At 41.1% G+C, this 21,723-nt stretch overlaps 1 protein-coding gene across 6 annotated transcripts in view; it reads left to right on the top strand.

The window, feature by feature from the left end:
* Window positions 1-10,967, top strand: part of BTBD9 (BTB domain containing 9) — a 148,355-nt gene extending 137,388 nt beyond the window's left edge. For all 6 annotated transcript variants that reach the window (XM_035108137.2, XM_035108138.2, XM_035108139.2 and 3 more), the window contains one exon: window positions 8,734-10,967. In XM_035108137.2, coding sequence (XP_034964028.1) covers window positions 8,734-8,901 — 168 coding nt within the window. In that variant the 3' untranslated portion in view covers window positions 8,902-10,967. The remainder of the gene's footprint in view (window positions 1-8,733) is intronic.
* The last annotated feature ends 10,756 nt before the right edge of the window (window positions 10,968-21,723 follow it).

The raw sequence follows: 21,723 nt of genomic DNA, 5'->3' as shown, positions 1-21,723 counted from the left end.
GAGGGTGGGAAATGCAGCAGCTACTGGTAAATTTCAAAAATAAAAATAAATAGCACCCTATGCTTTTCCCAGCTGTCGGCGGCGGGGTGGGGGGAGAAGCGGTGAGGAAGGATCCCTTTCTCGCTGCTTCTCCCTCCCCGCCGCCTTGCACAGAGCAGGCATAGGACAGGGGTACGGAGAGTTGCAGCGCTTCTCCGAACCCCTGGTCCTGTGCCTTTCTCCACCGCTGCCCACCTCACTCGAGTATAAGCCGAGGGCGGCTTTTTCAGCACATTTTTTTGTAACTTGTGCTTCAGTCTATATTTTATACAGGCTGGTTTGTATTAGTTCTTGTATTTCAGAGGCCCTTATTAAAGTACAGTGGTACTTCGGGTTAAGAACTTAATTTGTTCTGGAGGCCCGTTCTTAACCTGAAACTGTTCTTAACCTGAGGTACCACTTTAGCTAATGGGGCCTCTTGCTGCTGCTGCCGCCGCACAATTTCTGTTCTCATCCTGAAGCAAAGTTCTTAACCCGAGGTACTATTTCTGGGTTAGTGGAGTCTGTAACCTGAAGTGTCTGTAACCCGAGGTACCACTGTACTGACTGTCCTCCATAGAAGCCACTGCCGCAAATTTAAATGCTAGATCTTTTTGCAACTATGATTTAAGGTGGGGCATGATCCTCAGTCAGCCCAAATCTTGTGATGGAAAGAAGTATGCCAGTTATGCAGCTCAGGGCAGAAACAGACATCATGCGGTTGCTACTCAAAAGCATATCAACTGGGACTTCCCATGTGCCCATAGTGTGATATCTGTAAGCTCTGGCTATGCATCTGTTCTGATGTTACTACATTCCTTTCTTTCCCAAAGTTGTGGGTGTTATACTTGCTCTTCTATTCTTACCTGTGTCCAGTGTTTTCAGACAACATTCTCTTCACGCTGTTAGAGCCACTAGAGTTAATGGGATATTTTAAAGTATCTGCTGCACAGCAAGGAGTCATCTGTTAGTTAGTGCATTAGTATTGGCATAATACCCAAACTTTAACTTTTGTAACACTATGCTAGCTATTTGCCAAGTTGCCCCCAAATTTTCCATCCTGTTATTTCAGAACTGCAAGAATACATATGATGGGTAGAGCAGAGGAAGCAGGGTTGGTTTATTTGTTTTTTGTGTCCTCTGGCTTCATCATGCAATAGCCGTGTAGTTTGTGGGGATTGACTTTGTAGTGCCAGTCATATTTGAAGAAGTGCTAATTGCTAGCCGTTAACAAGCTTCTGTTTCTTCATATTTTTCCTTTCTGTCTAATAGTAGTCTGGTTGCCACCTGTCTTTTTGAATAAGGTATCTCAAAGGCTAATTTTAAAAAAATCCTGGATCCTATTTAATTATAGCTATTAACTGTGCATTTCTGCTTTCCAAAAAGTTTGACAATGTTTGTAGAATATTAATCATTTCCTGTTCCTCTGGTGTTTTAGCTCTTTTTCCAGTGTGACTCTGAAATTTTTGTTAGTCTTTGGATGTTTTGATTTCTTGATCACTTGCTCAGCATGATTTTGATTTCCTTCAGCATTTTATCAGCCTCCTTTGGGAGAAGTCTGTCTACTCCTACCATCTGCCTCTCATCTTTCTTTGTGAATGGTGAAATAAAGAATGCATTATATTTCTAGCGATATTTTATGGTGCTTATAAAAAATCCCCTCATGCTACCTTTTCAAGCTAATGCTGCCTTCTGTAGTAGCCTCTACTTCCTTAACTGTTTTAAAACTAGTTTTCATTACTTTTCTTAACTGCTTACAAAGTGTTCCTTTTCTTCACCATCTGTGCATTATCCCTCTCATCTAACTTTTGTCATGCTTGGTGATGGCATCTCACCTGTACATTTCCTTTTGGATTCTGTATAGCACAGTGTAGATTGTTCCATTCTTATTTTGCTTGTCACTAGAAGACAGGCACATGTACCACTTAGCGCATCAAATCTTTACCTTCTTTTGTTTTTGTTTGATTTCCCTCACAGTTTTCTAAAATGTTACTTGCATCATCTAATTAAGCTAAAACCCATCTTGTTCTCCTGATCTGCTTCAACCAAAATCTATGTTAATAACACACACACACACACACACACACACACACACACACCAAAGCAGCAAATATTTCTCATTTTCTTCCGTGTCTGCAGGCTTCATCCAGTAATACCTTAACAGTCATTTTCCTTTTTTGCCGTCAGTCCCCAGATGAAGGCGTATGGGAACACACAAAGATATGGTCCTTCAGTAAAGATATTTAAGCTGTTCAAGCAAATACATGCATGAAATGGTTCCTTCCATGGAAATGGATAGCGAAGGCATTCTCTTCACGGAAGCTCTGTACAGACATCTCTATCCTGCACCCAAAATAGATCCCCAGATCATTTTACATATTTGAAAACGTTTGCTTGGTATTGTTCTTTTTGTAGTTCTACCTGGTGTCTTCAGTTATAGTTTGTAGCACTGTCTCTTACTACCCTGACTTTGCAGCGTGTGTGTTCCAATTTTCTTAATTCTTGTACTTTGTACTTGTAAGATTCTATTTTATTGTGTATATGATACATAGCCTTTATTACTTTGGGAAGCATTTAATGGAAGATGCTGTTTGGGACAATAATAACAGTGCATATAATGATGCTATAACATAACAGAGCCACTCAGATTTGACTCCTGATATCAGGGGTGTACTCAATTACATTGCCTTCCCCGGAAAGTAATGTATTCTTGCCAATTGATCCAGTAACTAAATGCAGGGGTTGGTTGGGGGGGCTGTTCTATTGTTTGCGTGTGCCCCCCCCCGATTGTGTTGCTGATCATGGCGACTGAAAAAATGGCAACAGCTGTTGCTTTGAGGGGGGGCGGAATCAAAAGTACAAATAATTGCAGTATTTTGAGAAGTGTCTTTAATCAAAGCATCACAGCAACACATATGCAAATGTGGAAATCACCCTGAAAATTGCAGGAAAAGCTATCATATAAATATAGACAGATCTCTCCAAGAAAATAGTGAAGGGGCAGCTGAGAATCCTCTAGAAAGCAAACAAGAGGGGACTTCCAGTGTGGCAAAATGACAGTCACCATCAAAATAATGATTGCCCGCTGAACAGGGAACTGTTTGCACCATTGCCATTCCATTGCCACTGCTGTGTTAGGGACAGTAGGCTACACAAACTTTGCTCCCTGAGGGACCACTCCCTGGGCCCAGGAGAGCAGAGCGATGGCCCGGTGTGACTGCTGAGTGAGGCCTGGTCAGAGGCTTGGCGGAAGCCACAGGGCTTAGCCCCTGTGTTCACATACCACTCTACACACCAGCCGCTGAGCAAAGGCTGCAGTCCCCAAGACCAGGGGGCGGCGCTTACCGGGACAGGAGCAGAAGCAGTAGCAAATGTGGCAAAAACCAGCAAAAAGACATTGACTGCAAGTGCGGGGCCAAACTCGCAGCAGAAGATGGCAGCCCTCTGAAGATTAGGCTATACAAACTTCTCTCCCTGAGGAATCACTGCCATCTCCCTCAAATAACTGAGACCTGTGAGCCTGTCTCTGTTGCTGCTGTGTTTTGAAGCACCCTCAGGTCTATGCTTTTGGATTTTTTGCATTTTTATTTCTCTTCTTTTTTATTTTTAACATTGAATCGACCCCGGAGTTTGACCTTTGATCCTTTTTAGATTATAAATATACCATAATATAAATTTATTTATTTTTAAATATCAATTGGACTCCTTACTTCAGCTCCTGATTTTAACCTCCAGTCTTGCTCTTCATTCATATATAACCTGAAACTGTTCTTAACCTGAGGTACCACTTTAGCTAATGGGGCCTCCTGCTGCTGCTGCGCTGCCGGAGCACAATTTCTGTTCCCATCCTGAAGCAAAGTTCTTAACCTGAGGTACTATTTCTGGGTTAGCGGAGTTTGTAACCTGAAGCGTTTGTAACCCAAGGTACCACTGTATTTTAGAAAACCTAGCAGCTACACATTCCCATCAGCCTCTTCCTAAATTCAAACTATGGAACTGTTTCCTTCATCCCCAATTCAGATAAATATGCCATAATAAACATTTATGGGCATCCGCTGGCCATCAAACACCACTTAAATAAACTTTCAAGCCTTCAGGTCGTGTTGCATATCCTGAGACCATGCTTGCCACAAAATATTTTTAAAAATCCAAAGAACATAATGACTGAAGTTGCATTGGTTTCACTCATACTGTGGGGACTGAATTATCCAGAGAAAATCCAGGGGCTGAGGTAGACGATTCACTGAATATGTCTGCTCAGTGTACTGTGACTCTCTAAAAGGCTAATCGAAGTCTAGGCTGTGGTGGAGGAGGAAGAATATTCTAATAGTCTTGTATAAATCAATGGTATGTCAGTAACTTGTTTTTAGCCTTTTCACTCCCAGAGAGATAACATGGCCTGGATAAAGCTAAGTGAAATCATAAGAGTTTCCAGTCAATGTAAAAGAAGGTTTGGAAAAAGATTTTAAAAATCTGAAGAAATAAAGTAAATACAAATAAAGTTAAAAATAGTGGTCATGGCAAAAGCTTCATCTTAAAAAACTGCAGAGTTATTGTTTATTCATTGCTAGTGTCACTCAGCATAGTTAATTGACAATAGCTATCAAATCAACACCCCAGGTAGTGTGGTTGCTGACCTTGAGCCAGACACTGGAGAGTGAAGTCAAATGGGCCTTAGAAAGCACTGCTAATAACAAGGCCAGTGGAAGTGATGATATTCCAGCTGAACTATTAAAAATTTTAAAAGATGATGCTGTTAAGGTGCTACACTCAATATGCCAGCAAGTTTTGAAAACTCAGCAGTGGCCAGAGGATTGGTGAAGATCAGTATACATCCTAATCCCAAAGAAGGGCAGTGCCAAAGAATGCTCCAACTACCGCACAATTGCGCTCATTTCACATGTTAGCAAGGTTATGCTTAAAATTCTAAAAGGCAGGCTTCAGCAGTATGTGGACCGAGAACTCCCAGAAGTGCAAGCTGGATATCGAAGGGGCAGAGGAACCAGAGACCAAATTGCAAACATGCGCTGGATTATGGAGAAAGCTAGAGAGTTCCAGAAAAACATCTACTTCTGCTTCATTGACTATGCAAAAGCCTTTGATTGTGTCGACCACAGCAAACTATGGCAAGTTCTTAAAGAAATGGGAGTGCCTGATCACCTCATCTGTCTCCTGAGAAATCTCGTTATGTGGGACAAGAAGCTACAGTTAGAATTGGATATGGAATAACTGATTGGTTCAAAATTGGGAAAGGAGTACGACAAGGCTGTACATTGTCTCCCCGCTTATTTAACTTATATGCAGAATTCATCATGAGAAAGGCTGGACTGGATGAATCCCAAGCTGGAATTAAGATTGCTGGAAGAAATATCAACAACCTCAGACATGCTGATGACACAAGCTTGATGGCAGAAAGTGAGGAGGAATTAAAGAACCTTTTAAAGAGGGTGAAAGAGGAGAGCGCAAAATATGGTCTGAAGCTCAACATCAAAAAAACTAAGATCATGGCCACTGGTCCCATCACCTCCTGGCAAATAGTAGGGGAAGAAATGGAGGCAGAGAGATATTTTACTCTCTTGGGTTCCATGATCACTGCAGATTGTGACAGCAGTCACGAAATTAAAAGACACCTGCTTCTCGGGAGAAAAGCAATGACAAAAAAGCAGAGACATCACCTTGCCGACAAAGGTCCGTATAGTTAAAGCTATGGTTTTCCCAGTCGTGATGTATGGAAGTGAGAGCTGGACCATAAAGAAGGCTGATCGCCGAAGAATTGATGCTTTTGAATTATGGTGCTGGAGGAGACTCTTGAGAGTCCCATGGACTGCAAAAAGATCAAACCTATCCATTCTGAAGGAAATCAGCCCTGAGTGCTCACTGGAAGGACAGATCCTGAAGCTGAGGCTCCAATACTTTGGGCGCCTCATGAGAAGAGAAGACTCCCTGGAAAAGACCCTGATGTTGGGAAAGATTGAGGGCACAAGGAGAAGGGAACAACAGAGGACGAGATGGTTGGACAGTGTTCTCGAAGCTACGAACATGAGTTTGACCAAGCTGCGGGAGGCAGTGGAAGACAGAAGTGCCTGGCGTGCTCTGGTCCATGGGGTCACAAAGAGTCAGACATGACTAAACGACTAAACAACAACAACAAATCAAATCAACATAGAGGAGCAATTTTTATATTATAATTTTTACAGAAGAATGTTGCAAAGCAGTTATCATCTGAATTAGTATTTTATATTTGCTTTGGTTTTGCATACTATAACGTTAAAACCCTTTGAACAATAAGCAAAAGCATTACCTTTCTTTTTCTTTTGTAAAGTTGAGCTATAAGCATGTGGGCCAATCACTGATTGGTTCAAAATTGGGAAAGGAGTACGACAAGGTTGTATACTGTCTCCCTGCTTATTTAACTTATATGCAGAATTCATCATGCGAAAGGCTGGACTAGATGAATCCCAAGCAGGAATTAAGATTGCCGGAAGAAATATCAACAACCTCAGATATGCAGATGACACAACCTTGATGGCAGAAAGTGAGGAGGAATTAAAGAACCTTTTAATGAGGGTGAAAGAGGAGAGCGCAAAATATGGTCTGAAGCTCAACATCAAAAAAACCAAGATCATGGCCACTGGTCCCATCACCTCCTGGCAAATAGAAGGGGAAGAAATGGAGGCAGTGAGAGATTTTACTTTCTTGGGCTCCTTGATCACTGCAGATGGTGACAGCAGTCACGAAATTAAAAGACGCCTGCTTCTTGGGAGAAAAGCAATGACAAACCTAGACAGCATCTTCAAAAGCAGAGACATCACCTTGCCGACAAAGGTCCATATAGTTAAAGCTATGGTTTTCCCAGTAGTGATGTATGGAAGTGAGAGCTGGACCATAAAGAAGGCTGATCGCCGAAGAATTGATGCTTTTGAATTATGGTGCTGGAGGAGACTCTTGAGAGTCCCATGGACTGCTAGAAGATCAAACCTATCAATTCTTAAGGAAATCAGCCCTGAGTGCTCCCTGGAAGGACAGATCGTGAAGCTGAGGCTCCAATACTTTGGCCACCTCATGAGAAGAGAAGAATCCTTGGAAAAGACCCTGATGTTGGGAAAGATTGAGGGCACTAGGAGAAGGGGACGACAGAGGACAAGATGGTTGGACAGTGTTCTCGAAGCTACGAACATGAGTTTGACCAAACTGCGGGAGGCAGTGCAAGACAGGAGTGCCTGGCGTGCTATGGTCCATGGGGTCACGAAGAGTCGGACACGACTAAACGACTAAACAACAAGCATGTGGGCCAGTTTGGACAGTATTTCTGTCCCCTCACCTGTATGTGATCTGAGTTCACATATGTGTGCTTCCTCTCAGGCCCCACTCACCATATGTAGAAAGTAGGGCTTTCTTTGAGTCAGGGGTGAGTAACCCTTGTGGGCCAGATCATTGTCTCCTGTGACCCCATGGGCCAACTTTGACACGTGGATCAATTATCTTACTTTTAATGTTTTATTATAACAGTTTTTCCTCCTAATAGTTCTATAAGCTTAAATCTTTCGGAGATGAAACCTTATGAAAAATAATAATGTTACAACTTCATAAAACACGTTTTAAAGGATTTTTTAAAAATCATTTAGATGCAGTGCACTGGCTTGTTCCACAATTTATGCACAAGAGAGTATTCCTGTTAACTTTTAAAAATAAGAATTAGATGGAATCTGATTATACATTTGAAATCACCAAACTGTTTTCTGCTTTATAAATCAGCTTGATATTTAAGGTACAGGAGTGTTTCTTTGAATGTAGTTGGTGCCTTCATCTCTGAGAAACAAAGAACTTTTGCAGTCTCTGATTCTAAGCAGAGTACCTCATATTTAAGTTATCAAACATAAATGCTTATAAGCTAAAGCCATCTCACAATATTTTTCTTTCTCGGTGTTTCATCTATGGTGTTTGTTTCTTAACGGGCTATAAACACAAAGCTGTGAAATGCAGAACTATGCCTTTTGCAGCCTAGTGCTATTCATCTTTACTCAGAAATAAGCCTGTCTATGGGATTTACCTGCTAGAGTGGTGATTTGTTCTATTTTCAGCACTGCTGGCCGAACCATTTTAAAATAAATAAATAAAGGCTGCAAGCATAACAAACAAGTTAAAGCAATGTGTGAAACCTTATAAAAATCCATAAATGGACTAAGACAAGAAAAAAAAATAGAATACAAAAACAGCAGCAGTCACAAAATAATTTTAGCAAGGAATAGTTGTAAAAGCTTGCCAGAAGATGTCATAGCTGCTCATCAAAAGGCAATCAGTCATGGCGCCTGGCAAACTTCCTAGACAGGGTGTTACATTGTCTTTATGTCACCACTGAAAAGGCCCCATCCCTTCTGCCCACCTGCTGTACACCTGATGCTGATAAGGGAACTGAGAAGTAGAGCTCCCTGAGACAATCTTAAGGATCAAGCTGAATTTGATGGGCAAAGTTCCTGGTCTTTGGGGGCTTTAAATTTAGCCTGGAAACAAAGTAGTATTCAGCATAGATGACATGAAATTGGAGTGCCATGTTCCGTATTCATTGGGGCTTACATGAAGGCATGCATAAATTTGTGGTCCTTTACCTTGAGCAGCTTCTCTATGCTCCATTTAAAAGGTCATTTAGTTCTAACTATACTACCCTTTGTTCCCATTTTATTGGTTGACATTCTCTTGTTTTGTTCTGTTTTTCAGGTGTTTCATTGTGTGCATTTTGAGTGCCCAGCTCAAACTGCTGCCCACAAGGAGGAAGGCTGTGAGGAAGACATGTGCACAAGTGGGCAGCAATTGGCATCCCATCCACCTCGAGCTTCAAGTGCCAGCTCTGTGCACTCTCTCCCAGGATCCACTTCCCACCCATAAGCTCGCCAAGCCTATAAAGAGTGTGAATAAAAATATTTACGACCCCAGTGCCATGATAAAATTGTTCACCATCTTCTTGTTGTAGGCACCTCTTTTTCTCTGAATGGACAGAGGGGACCATACTTGGTGGCTGGAGATGTTCAAGTGGAAATGGCTGCCCAAAGACTTGAGGGGTGGCTTCACACTTTCCATTTTGTTCAAATCAGGATGTTCTCCAGGGGAAAGAAATAGGCTTTCGGTTTTCACCAACTCTCCTATATTTACACCCTACCTCTTTAACTGAACCAAATCAGGTTGAATGGAAGGAAACAAACCAACAAAAAGCCAAGCCCAGTTGTAACATAAACATACCATGTGAAAAGTATAGGAAAGAGATAACTACATGTGCCTGCAGAAGGTACTTCCTAGGAAATGGGTCTTCCCTTAGAATGTTTATGGAAGATAATGTGTACAGAAACCATATTTTTATTTAATTTATTCTTGATCCACATTTCTTTGTAAATTGCAAGCCATTTTCAAAGTCTAAGAGCATAAGAGCCTGCTGGATCAGGCCAATGGCCCCTCTAGTCCAGCACCCTGTTCTCACAGTGGTCAACCAGATGCCTGTGGGAAGTCCACTAACGGGACATGAGGGCAGTAGCACTCTGCCCACCCATGATTCTCAGCAACTGGTATTCAGAGACATGCTGCCTCTGACAGTGGAAGTAGAACCATAGCCATTGTAGCAAGTTGATAGCCTTATCCTCCATGAAGTTGCCCAATCCTCTTTTAAAGCCATCCAAGCTGGTGGTCATCACTGCCTCCTGTGGGAGCAAGATCCATAGTTCAACTTTGTGCTGTGTGAAAAAATTCTCTGCCCTGAATTTTCCGACATTGAGCTTCACTGGATGTCCACAAATTGTAGTGTTAAGGGAGAAAAAGCTACCATCTACTTTCTCCATGTCATGCATAATTTTATAAAGTTCTATCAAGTCACATCTTACTCACCTTTTCTCTAAACTAGAAAGTCCCAAACGCTCCAAACTTTCCTCATAGGGAAGTCTGTGAGTGTATGTACCTATATTATTTGCTTATCCTTTTTTCTTGAAAGGCTTTCTTGTTTATCATTCTGTATCATATAAATATACCTAATAGTGGTAGGCAATGTGATAATCTCACTCTATTACTCCATTTGACAAGGAAAAACCCTTAAGGAAGTCATGCATAAAACAATTCAGTCCTAGGATGCTGTATTGGAATTCTGACTATTTGATATGAATAACAAAATTGTCACTTTTTACTCCCCTGTAAAACTGTCCATCAGGTTCTCAAGTGCAGGAACAATTATTGGCTCCTTTAGAAATTACTAAATCGTTCTTTAATTTCTACATTGACTGATTCCCAACATCTTTTTTGTGCTTTGGAAAACAGAAATCTATCTCACCAACATTTCACCTGGATTTGGTATTAATCAGAGCCGGCAGTACAATCCTGGCAATTTATAGTAAAGTTTTTGTTTTTTAAAAAAGATTATACTATTCCATTAGGGATTTTAAAAAACCCACTTCTAAGAAGCTTTTCACATAATCTCCATAAATACAGATTTGACTTTTATAGTTGGATTTGGTATGTGTGTTAAGCAATTTACATCTCAGCAGTAGCTATCCTTTGTAACTTAATCAGATTATTTGTTTGATTATTCGGAATGTGTTCACATGCAGCATTCCTCACAATCAATTATTTTACATCCTGCTGCATTTCCTGGAGTGAAAGAGGCTATGCATTTACGCACACATGTCAGTGCCACCGACCCATCTAATTAGGGGGGAAACTTCCATTTGTCATGAAGTATGTGACTTTGGAGAATATTATTATTGTCAATTTGTGGTGGTTGTTGTTTTTTAACTGGTGTAATATAGTTTGATGCAAATTGTTTGCTTTGACCATGATGTCCTATAAATAACATTGTTGTCACAGTGCTTAAGCTTAAGTGCTTGCATTGTACTGAATGCTGTTTGTAATAAATGTGGGAAGGAGTAGACAGCATTGTGGCTGCAAAGCAGTAAAAGAAAATGACTTCTCAGTTGGCCATGACTCATCTTCAGTTTTTCTTGCTTTTGGTATTTCATCTGGCATTGTCTAAACCAAGCTTGCAAGAGTACTGCAGTGTGAAGTGCAATGCAGGCACACAGTGATCAACCTTTGGAGGAAATCAGGAGATTGGCAAATGAATCCAAGAATTGTAGAGTCCAAAGGGACTCCAAGGGTCATTAAGTCCAACTAAAGCAATCTCAACTAAAGCATCCATGATGGGTGGCCATCCAACCTCTGCTTGAAAACCTCCGTTTGACTGTTGAACAGCTCTTGGTGTCAGAAAGTTCTTCCTGATGTTTAGTCGGAATCTCTTTTCTTGTAACTTGAATCCATTGATTTGAGTTCTACCCTCTTGGAACAGGCGAAAACAAGCTTGCTCCATCTTCCATGTATCAACCCTTGATATATTTGAAGATGGTTATCCTATCAAGTGAAGAAAGCATCAGATTCTTCTGCCAGGGCAAAAGGCTTGGAGGTACTCTGTAGCTATAGTGACAACATTCATTTCACTCTTGTTCCACAGGATTTCCAACTCTTACTCTGGTGCTGCTCTGATTGTTGGATATGTTGGGAACCCTAGATATATTGACTAGAAGGCATCAGCTAGCATAGCTTGTAGGTGAACTGTGATTGGAGAACAGAAAAAAAAGAAAAAGATCTGGGAAATAATGTGAATGGTTTCTTCCTCCCCAAATAAATTATCATTGTTGATAATAGGTGTCGAGCAGTGAAGAAGTGCAGCCTCACTTTTAAGTACAGTAGCCTTGTGTCTGTATTTTCTTATTTTGAATGGGGATAATCTGGATTGCCCATAACTTGTTTTTTATCTCTCTTTCCAAACAGACAGACAGTATATAGCACATGCGGGTAAACTGAGGAGAGTACCAGAGTTCCCCACTTTACTTTGGAATGGGGGTTGTGAAATGTTTGGATAACTGTTGTGAACAGTAAGCAATAAGATCAACCTTATAATACTTCAGTTTTTGACTTATTTAAGGATATTTTGAGGAGGCACAAAAAATCTTTTGGGCATTACAATGGAAACCTATTAGAGCAGAGATTACAAAAATGAATAAATTAGGAGAGGTCCGGGAATCACAAAGAAGCTTTTGATAGTTTTCAATTTTGAGTGTCACTAATGTGTATTTTATGTTTTAATTTTTAATGTATTTTTTTCCTTCAGTTAGAAATTTGAAGGTATTCCTCATCAGGATATGAATGCAACTACAGTATACTGCATTTGTAGCTGTAAAGATTTTTGTAGCCTCCATCCATGAAGTAGCATGTGCATCTTAACACAGACTCCTTAGTGGCAGACCTGGCTGTAGACAGGCCAGGCAGATCTGCACTTGTAACCCCACCCCCTTGCTTGGCTATGATAGGCCAGTTTAAATCCCAACCACCTTAGTGGCCAACAGAGGAGCCGACGTCATCCGTTGGCTGCGCAAGAAGCAGGAGACCACCCACCCCCTGGCTTCTGATGGCTCAGCCAGGCCACAGCCGCTGCTCCCAAGCCATGACAGTAAGCAGTCCTTTCTGTCTTTAAACTGCTAGGAAACTGAGCAGAGAGTACTCAATTCTTTTGTCAAGTCATAGTCAAACTATCACAACAAGGTGCTTCTGAAAGGTTTGTTTAGTTTTCTGTTAAACTTGTAGGGGTAGTATACAGATTTGGTTGCTTTTAAAGAGAAAAATAAACGGTACAATTTAAAGAGCAATTACCAGTAGGTATGCTGACTGCTCTGCAATCTCCTGAATTCCCAGTTCAGTGCTTTAGTACAAACCTAGAAATACAAGAAGGAATATATTACAGAGTTAAGATGCATAGTTTGCACAGCAAAATACTGTCTGTCCCCATGTGCACTGTGGGCTGACCACATCAGTTGTGAAGACAGATATGTGCATCGATGTCCAGTAGCAACAGGTACAGTAAGTAATAGCACCCTCTCCCTCCCCAAAATCACCAAATTAGTATATGTTAACCATCCTGAACCAGATTGTAAATACCGGTAACATTTCCATGTATTTGGTTTAAAGACAGTTTAATATATTTCATGGAGACTTAGCAGCCATGCAGTTTTCAAAAGACATTCAAATGCTACTTCAGAAAGTGCTTATGTGTTTGTATGTATATAAGGCAACCCTATTGCCACAGCATTGCCACATTCTTAGAAATGCAAATTTTCAGTTTTCAGAGGATTTGGGTAGTGAGAAATTCCTTACTGGCCTTTTACATTACGCAGATGCTAATGACTTTTCAAGGCTCTCATTAATCTAGAGGGAAATCTTGACCTTATTAATTTCACTGGGCGACATGCAATTAATTGTGATGGGTCCAAAATTTCACACCCATCATAATTGGCAATTAACATGATTATAAATGCTAAAGCAAAATAGTTTCAAAATCGGTACCTATAACTGGGATTCACCAGTGTGTCCTGGTGCAAAACTTTTTGGAAGAATCTTCCAAAATAATTCTATAATAGTAAAAGTTGCATTATGCATATGGACATTACTGTTTGACTTGCACCAATTATTTCTGTTTGATGTGAAGCCTGCAGTGTTCTGAATATTTGCTGCATGTGAAGTAGTACAAAATGCAGACAGACACTGACCAGGGTTGCACGATGCAGTAAGCCAAACCGCCCCGAGATCGTATGATGAAGGGCGGTATATAAATTTAATAAATAATGAAATAATAACTACTTGCTGACTGCTGAGGAGCAGATTGCAGTTGCTTTGCTCCTCCATAGGCTTATTAAAACAGCAGCTAAGCCAAGGTTTGACTTAATATGTCGTCTGAACCTGGGATCATGTTTAAGGTCTAACTTGTATAACCATGACCTGTAACCACAGGAAATACTTTTGCTACACTTATGGTTAGTAAGGAGAGAACTTAGCAATAGGTCGTGGATCAGAAGGCACACAGTAGCAAAAAGAACCTATGTCACAGCAGCAAAAAGAACCAAAGAGAAAAAAATCTCACTGGGGAGCCCACAGAGTCCCACTGTCTTGCTAAGCAAAATAAAAAAATTCCTTCAGTAGCACCTTAAAGACCAACTAAGTTTATATTTTGGTATGAGCTTTCGTGTGCATGCACACTTCTTCAGATACACTGTGTATCTGAAGAAGTGTGCATGCACACGAAAGCTCATACCAAAATATAAACTTAGTTGGTCTTTAAGGTGCTACTGAAGGAATTTTTTTATTTTGCTTCGACTCAGACCAACACGGCTACCTACCTGTGTCTTGCTAAGCCACAGCTTGGCTTACTGTGTTGTGCAGACCAACTCTCAGTACAAGAGTTTCAAGGGGAGCACATTAGAAGCAAGCATGGTGTATGCTGTGAAATGTGTTGCAAACATTACAGCTTCTAAGTAACCATTTTGTGTGTCTGAGAAAATAGTGTCTATGGCTGTGATCCTGAGCGATATGTTCTTATTCAAATCTGGAACTTGCCTAGCTATTTCTGTTTCAACAGTTTCCATTGCTGAAGAAACCATGTACTTTTTCAACTAAACAGTGGCTCATCTTTGGTAGGAGAACAGCAAGTGCATTTCTGCCTGGGTTTGTCACAGGCACAGCTCAATTTTTTGGATCACAGCTTATATCTGCAGAAAATAATCTTAAATGACATTATCAAAGGGCATCTTGCATATCTGTTGAGTAAGAATTGTGTGGTATCCTAGGGGAGGATTTAGCTTTTTAAAAACTTTAATTTTAAAGCATCCCAGTAGGAAAAGAGGCTTTAAAAATTATTAACAGAATGAATGCAAACTGACAGCTGCAATGTGTTGGATCTCTGGTGGGACCGTGGAAATTCGTGCCATATTTCCACACGATGACTACAAATTTCATCACATGGCAGTTCACATACGTCACTCAGAATTAATTACTTCTCGTATTTTACTTCTCTAACATACGTGAGCAATGGCTAAGGGTAACTCATAAAGAAATGGTATGCTTTTGAAAGGTTCCATGCTGACATTAATCATTATTATCCCACTGTGTATCCAGCAATAGCCACATTTCCATTCTATATCAGTTTTTAAGTGTGTTATTTATAGCTATCAGATCACTGAGTTGTGTCCATTACTGGAGAGGTCTGGGGGCAACAGTTCAGATTACATCAGATGAAATACTACAGCTGGTGACTAAAAACCATGAAGGTGGGGGAAAAGAAGGGAGGGCTCTTCCCGATTGGTTAAGAGCTAAAGGAGCAAAAAGCCAGAGGCAACGCTTAGTGGGTAGTGACACTATAAAGACAAAACACTTTTGACCTCTCCCTTGAGTTGCCATCAATACGTGAGTTATTATAATTATCTAGTATTTAAATTACCATGTTGGTAAATGGATTTTACAAGATCCCATTCAATGCCATTGCGGAGGATGTGCTCTGAAAACTCTGAATTTTTTTAAGCTAGCATCTTAAAACCTTTTAATTAATTGGTTACACAAGGATTGGTTTGATTTAATGGCTATCCGGTTGATAAACCAAACAAGCTTGAAAACCTGCTTTCGAGTAAGTGCTCTATGCTAGCCCTATCATTAGGCAGATTGCGGTGATAGTTTCAGGCAGCTGACCTGAAGTGTCACGAAAAGGGTAGGAAATAGTTATTTAATTTGTTACTGTTGTTGTTGCCTGCCAGGGAGTCTTACAGAATTTTCTGCCTCAATAACTTGTCTAGTCTTCTATACCATGCACCCGGAATTAGAGCAGGCCAGTGGTGGTGCATCAACTTATGCTCTGCACCAGGCAGCAGAATGTTTGGGGTTGGTCCTGCTCTATGCCAATAGGATGAAAATAGACGTGTAATGATGAAAATCTAGGCATACATTCTGGTGTCTCAAAGGGAGAAAATATGTTCAAATGCTGCTAGCACAACTCTGAAATTCAAAATAGAATACAATCATACCTCGGAAGTAAAACACCTTGCGAGACAAATGTCTTGGCTTCCAAACACCACAAATCCAGAAGTGATTGTTCTGGTTTGCGAACATTCTTTGGAACCCGAACGTCCGTCGTGGCTTCCAGTGAGCTGCAGTAGCTTCCTGCAGCCAATTGGAAGCCGCGCCTTGGTTCTCGAACGTTTTGGAAGTCAAATGGACTTCTGGAATGGATTTTGTTCGACTTCCGAGGTACGACTGTACTGGTGAAATGCCATCAAATCGACAGAAAGGAGGAAACGGAATGAGCACCTGTCAAGGGCAAGAGTTGTTCTGCTCTCAGAAATGCATTGCAACCCCACCCACCCCACTCTACTGGGCCAGTCATGCTACCCACTTTGAGGGGCATGCAGCAGTGTCCCTTTTTATGGGGGAAACCTTAAAGTGTGCTCAAGAAATCATTCGGCCTTTTTCCTGCCTGTGGCCAAAGTGTCTTGTGAGGAGTGCAACCCCTGCCCTGGGTTCTATTTTTTTCGGTCATGCTAATGCAAAAAACGTACTCTATGCCTTTCTAGATTCCAATTCTCATCATGCTTTATCATTGGCTGGGGCTGGTGGAAGATGAGTCCAACAACATCTAAAGACTAACAGATCCCCTGCTCCCATTCTAACAAGTCAGAGAGACCAGACCCAACAACTGGATCTGGCATTTTATTTAGTTGTAGTAACAGGGACAGTGCTAGCAAATCCAAAATTTAGACCAGTTATTTTCCTTGTATTGACAAAATGAAGTGTGTATGGTGGCAGGACTGTTGGTAAAGATGAACCAAATTGATTTCAGTGTGGCTAGGACCTAATATATCCTGAAAAGAATTCTTCAAGTTAACAGGTTCCTCTTTTCATCTTGTGTGGCATGGTGACATTTATAGTTTAGAAAGCTCACCCAGACTGTTTAACAAGTCACAAAGCTTAGTTATGCATTCTTGTCCATCTTACCATTAATTTATGGATCTGAATAATCTACACTGTGTTATAAAAAGGACAGCAATGAAAGTGTGTCTAGAGCCCTGGAGAATTGTATTAGCATAATGTTCCCGAACTCCCAGAACGCTCTCTTATCAGTCTGTCCCCACACCTAACTGCTTCTCATTTTCTCTTTCCACACTTACTGCTCACATTCTTGTCCTCCTTCGCTCCACCTGCTCTACCTTCAGCGTTTGATCATATTTCCTATTTGCTTTTCTGAAAGATGATAACATTATGGAAATTTGGCTCTCCAGCTGTCTGTCCTACACTTGGGTAGTGTATCTGTCCTGTGCCTCCTAATTAAAAGGAAAAGTTTTACCAGAAATACTCAAAGCTAAATATGATTAGTTCTGAATCTTTGCTCACTCTGCCATCAATTGAGCCCCTGTCAACCTTCAGGTTGCATCCTGCCCTGCCCTGTGCTTTTGATTTCTCATCCACAAACCAGTCAATTATACATAATTAGCTGAAGATCTATGCAGTATCAGCCAGGTGTGTGTGTGTGTGTGTGGCATTATAAAGAATTGCATCCAACATCATTTCTTCCGCTACAGTATTCTAATGGGCTTCTCTGAAAGCTGCCTTGGTGTAAAGCAATTTGGGGAATGGGAATTGCGCTGAGCATTTGTTTGTTTGTTTGCAATATTTCTCATCCATGCTCCATCATAAGGTCACAGGGCAGCTTACAACCATATAATGCAGTTACATAAACAAATAAAACCATCACAATTATAAAAACAAGTAAAACAGCTTCAAATGGAACCCAACAGTATATATTCAGCAAAAGAAGTGGGTCCCACAAAAGAGAAATGCCTTAAGTGTAGAAGACCAGGGTAAAGAGATGCATCTTCACCACAGGACAAAAGCTGTACAATTAATTTAATATAATAATAATAATAATAATAATAATAATAATAATAATAATAATAATAATAATAATTTATTATTTATACCCCGCCCATCTGCCTGGGTCTCCCCAGCCACTCTGGGCGGCTTCCAACAGAAAAATAGAACACAGTAATCTATTAAACATTAAAAGCCTCCCTGAACAAGGCTGCCTTCAGATGTCTTCTAGTTGTTTTCCTTTTTGACATCTGTTGGGAGGGGCCACCACCAATTTGCTAGATACGGGAGAGTTTCACAATTTAGGGGCCGCTGGATCAGGCCAACAACGGCCTAGCTAGTCCACCATCCTGTTCCCACTGTGGCCAACCAGATGCCTGTGGAAAACCTGCAAGCAGGATTCAGGCACAAGAGCACTATCCCCTCCTGGAGTTTCCAGCATCTGGTATTCAGCTTTACTGCCTCTGGCCATAGAGGCAGAGCATAGCCATCTTGGCTAGTAGCCATTGGTGGCCGTATCCTTCATGATTTTTTTTTCTAATCCTATTTTACGGCCAGCCAGGTTGGTGGTCATCACTGCCTCATGTGGGAGCGAGTTCCTTAGTTTAACTGTATGCTGCGTGAAGGACTTTCTTTTATCTGTCCTGAATCTTCCAACATTTAGCTTCACTGGATGTCCACAAGTTGTAGTGTTGTCATGAAAGCGGGAGAAAACTTTCTCTATCTACTTTCTCTATTCCATGCATAATTTTATAAGCATCTATCATGTCACCTCCTACTTGTCTTTTTTTTCTGATCTATGAAGTCCCATATCCTTGTTGCATACTTGGAAGTTTGGGGTTGTTTCCCTGTTGACACTCCTAAACACAAACCTGCCCCTCAGCTAAAGTTTGTGTATTTTGTACATACCATATGTAATGAGTGTGGTACTTTGGCTATGAAGCTGTGGCCCCTCCAAACATTGTTGAATTCTAACTCCCAACATTCCAGCCTCAAGGCCATGGTCAAAGATAATGGACGTTTCAGTCCACCAACATTGAAGGGCCTCAGGTTTCTCATCCCTGTCCTTAAAATTTACCAGCTTTTAAGAAACACCGTTCCCTTGATCATTTCAGTTCTGTTTCTTTTCCCACTGTGTTTTCTCCAGCTCTACAATATGATCTCCTTCCCTACTTCGCCCTACCATCATTCCTTAACTTATTCAGACATGTCTGATGTACACTCATCAAAGTCCTTGTTAGTCAGTTCCAGTGAGCCATACAGAGTTCTCCACTTACCTCTATCAGTGGTTCTCATTCCTGACCTCCAACAGATACTTTCTGCCTTTCCCTGCTCACCTCAGACTACTTACCAAGTTATAAAGTCGTGACTTTTTGCATTGACTCTGCTTTCTGCTTCCCCCTTGTATAATAAATTCCTTCAATTTACCTACTCTAAACTACCTCAGATCACATTGTGAACACAGATGGGCTGAAACTCAAATACTTGGATGATGAGAGAACCTTTTTTGCTTTTCAGACACCACTTGAGCTCTCTGTAATACCATTAGTTTAAGTAATTAACTGTGCAGATAAACTTGATGCGACTGTAGGCTCATCCTGTCATTACCTACCATTTTAGTGGTGCCTTTTTCTGCTGGCACTTTGCAATCCAAGAAGCATAGCCCCTCGTGTCCCGCCTCCCCAGATTCCTCTCTGTTTTAAAGCAAAATCACTGTACTGGTGCCATCTTTAACTGAAAACCATTTATAAATTGCCGCATTAGTCCTCAATGCCTGGCTATTTAAAAGAGCTGTGAATCTGTGTAAAAACACTTCTCCCTACAGCATGCTGTGATTACATTGGTGGCCTATTTCGTACTATAGCATTATCTGCATCACCAGCCATTTTGACTGGCTAGATTGATTGGTTCTATATTGTGGGTCTTTCTGTTCTTTTCCCCCTTCTCTTGTCTGGCCTTAGAGAATGTTTATGTGAGTGGACCTCTATTTTGAAACAATGTGCTGCTTTGAACATTCTTCACCAGCAGAGATAGCTTTACTAAGCAGTTAGTTACCCTGCAATTCTTATGAACTTTTAGGAAGTGGGAAAATTCCACAGATGACACCCTCAAAATTGTCCCTGCTGGTGTTCAGATGAAGAATATGCAGCGCTGCTATGCTGGCATGAGACAATCTAAGCATGCTACCAAATTCTGTAACAGTTTCTCATTAAAACAAATAAAAAAAGGATGAATAACAAAATTTGGAAATGGGAACGATCATTCTCAGGTTTTTGGGGAGGCGGGGAGCAGAAAGAGACCTCTGAGGTCCCAAATCACTGCCAGAACGAACAATGTTATGAGCAAATGTGGAAAAGATATTATATTCTTTGCATTTATTTCATATGAGGTTTCTTTGCATTGTAACATGTAATGCAAGGTAAATATATATATATATATATATCACATGTTGGAAATTAGGTGTGCACCTTGTATAAATGATGTGGCTGTGGCTTTAGGAATAAACTTGATCTTTTGTGCTTAACTCCTGATCTTTCTCTCTGCCTGTCTTTTTAACAACCAGCACACACAAATGGTGCCATATGCTACCATTTGGTAGGGCAGAAGTCCAGATCAAAGTCAAGGCCTTTGTTCTAATACAGAATTTCAAGTACCACTATCAGAAGGTGGAATATATCTGTGCTTTCATTGTTCCTTTCACTCCCTGCAGGCTGTGCAAAATGGTAAATATATGGCAGGAAAAAGGGGGAAATGCATCAGTCAGTACGGAGGCAGATCAGCTCCACCTTTGCCACTTGCTACGGTATGCCTCTGGCCACAAAACTCTTATGCACCTTTCGTCCTCCCCCTCCATGCTGTGTTGCTCTGAGGAAAGAAGACTCCTTCCTCAGAGTGAAGCATTCTGGGCAAGGTAGCCAGGAACAGTACCGTTAGGACTACTACTACTTTGCTTCTGTGGCTAGAAGTTCTGGTTTGAAATTAGCTGTGATAATTTCCAGCTAATAGCTAAATAGTTTATAGGTAAGCAGGGAGGCAAGGCAGCATGAAAGGGAGAGGAGGACTCAAAGGCAACAGAGCCACCCACCTTGAACAGTTACAGGTAGGTAGCCGTCTTGGTCTGCCGTAGTTGAAACAAAATAAAAAAAAATTCCTTCCAGTGGTACCTTAGAGACCAACTAAGTTTGTCGTTGGTACTATGAGCTTTCGTGTGCATGCACACGAAAGCTCATACCAGTGACAAACTTAGTTGGTCTGAAAGGTGCTACTGGAAGGAATTTTTTTATTTTGTTCCACCTTGAACAGGGCACTGTTTTGCTCTGACCCTGGCCTCCGCAACCGAGGAAAGTGCGTTTGGCTAACAGAAAAGCAGGAATATGTTTAGAAATGCTGCCAGATAATAACATTGTTTTAATTATGGAATGCTGTCTTGATCTGTATCTAGCATAGCTAGTCAGCCCACTCCAGACACTATAGTTTTATTCATTATATGGGAGGGCAGCAGAGAGGAATGTGCTAGCTTTGCCCCCTTGTTGCCATTCTCATTGCCCTCCAATTCACGGAAAGCAGACTTGTGAAATTCCCTCGTGGTGGAATCTTGGGGTGAATTCATTGTTCTGCTGAATTCACCCCATCTTCCATCAGCACAAGCATTTTACTGTAAGTTCTCTTGATCCCATGATAGCAGGGAGGAAGGGGGGGTGACGACTCCCATAGCACAAGTAGAAGTCCTAGTGCAGGATTTCCACTAGTGAGATTCATTAGGTGACTCCTGCCCTGCACATTTAGATGAAATGAGAGCTGATAGATTGGCTGTTGGGGGAATGCAGTCTTGACGAGGAAGTATGACCAATCAGTCTTGTGATGAGACATCAGCTTTATATTCCAACACAAAGCACTTTTTTATTGCTTGTTTGTAATTCCAAAACGCAAAACTATTTATTTTAAGCAGGTGGCTGCTTGAATCTTAGAACACTATCACATCCTGTCATTTGA

This window comes from Zootoca vivipara, chromosome 3 (assembly GCF_963506605.1).
Source record: "Zootoca vivipara chromosome 3, rZooViv1.1, whole genome shotgun sequence".
Classification (NCBI taxonomy): Eukaryota; Metazoa; Chordata; class Lepidosauria; order Squamata; family Lacertidae; genus Zootoca; species Zootoca vivipara.
Note: the sequence above shows the minus strand (reverse complement) of the source record. Positions and strands in the feature narration are given on the sequence as shown.